The sequence below is a fragment of the Egretta garzetta genome, unplaced genomic scaffold, assembly GCF_000687185.1.
Source record: "Egretta garzetta isolate BGI_Z169 unplaced genomic scaffold, ASM68718v1 scaffold737, whole genome shotgun sequence".
In the NCBI taxonomy this organism is placed as follows: Eukaryota; Metazoa; Chordata; class Aves; order Pelecaniformes; family Ardeidae; genus Egretta; species Egretta garzetta.
Genome location: NW_009260195.1, coordinates 106,791 through 107,428, shown reverse-complemented (window position 1 = coordinate 107,428; position 638 = coordinate 106,791). Strand labels below are relative to the sequence as shown.

Sequence of the window (638 nt, the reverse complement as noted above, 5' to 3'; positions counted from 1 at the left end):
CCACCCGAACTAACCCCAGAGCCCTAGCAGCTGGCAGCCATGCAGTATTCCCCATCACCATCCCGAGGGATTCTCTTTGCTGTAACGGGACAGCAAAGGCGGAGAAGGAGCGCGGACCCCGCTGCAAGGAGCCCGTGGGAGCCGCTGCGGCGCTGGGTCCCTGGGCGAATTTGCTTACCGTGCTCGCAGAAGGTTCCTCTCCAGCCCGGGCTGCAGGTACAGGCCCCGCTGACGTGGTCGCAGGCAGCCCCGTTGTCACACTGACACCGGTGCCGACAGCTCAGCCCAAACCATCCTTCCGGGCACTCTAGCAAGCAGAAGCAAGCCAGACTGAGGAGCCTGTCCCCTCCGGGCGCCCCCAGGATGTCCCCTGCTAAGGCAGGAGCTCAGGCTCCGAATGGAAATAACAATATCTGCGTTTTTATAATGACTTCTGGGCTCTACCTGAGCCCTTACAGACGAGTGCCCAGGTCCCCCAACCGCCCCCGGGACAGGACTGGGCTGGCAACGTCACGGGCAGGGCGCGGGGACCGAATGTCAGTGCCCGACCCAAGAAGCACTGATGGAGAAATGCGCGCCACGGCTTCCTCCGCTCCTTACGGGGGGGGGGCGAAGCCCGCTGCGCCCCCCGGGTGGGG

The 638-nt window shown here is 64.6% G+C and overlaps 1 protein-coding gene across 1 annotated transcript in view; it reads right to left on the bottom strand.

Moving 5' to 3' along the window:
* MEGF6 (multiple EGF like domains 6) overlaps positions 1–638 on the bottom strand; it is a 117,524-nt gene that overhangs the window by 13,144 nt on the left and 103,742 nt on the right. Inside the window, exon 19 of the mRNA XM_035897589.1 lies at positions 179–307. Coding sequence (XP_035753482.1) covers positions 179–307 — 129 coding nt within the window. The remainder of the gene's footprint in view (positions 1–178; positions 308–638) is intronic.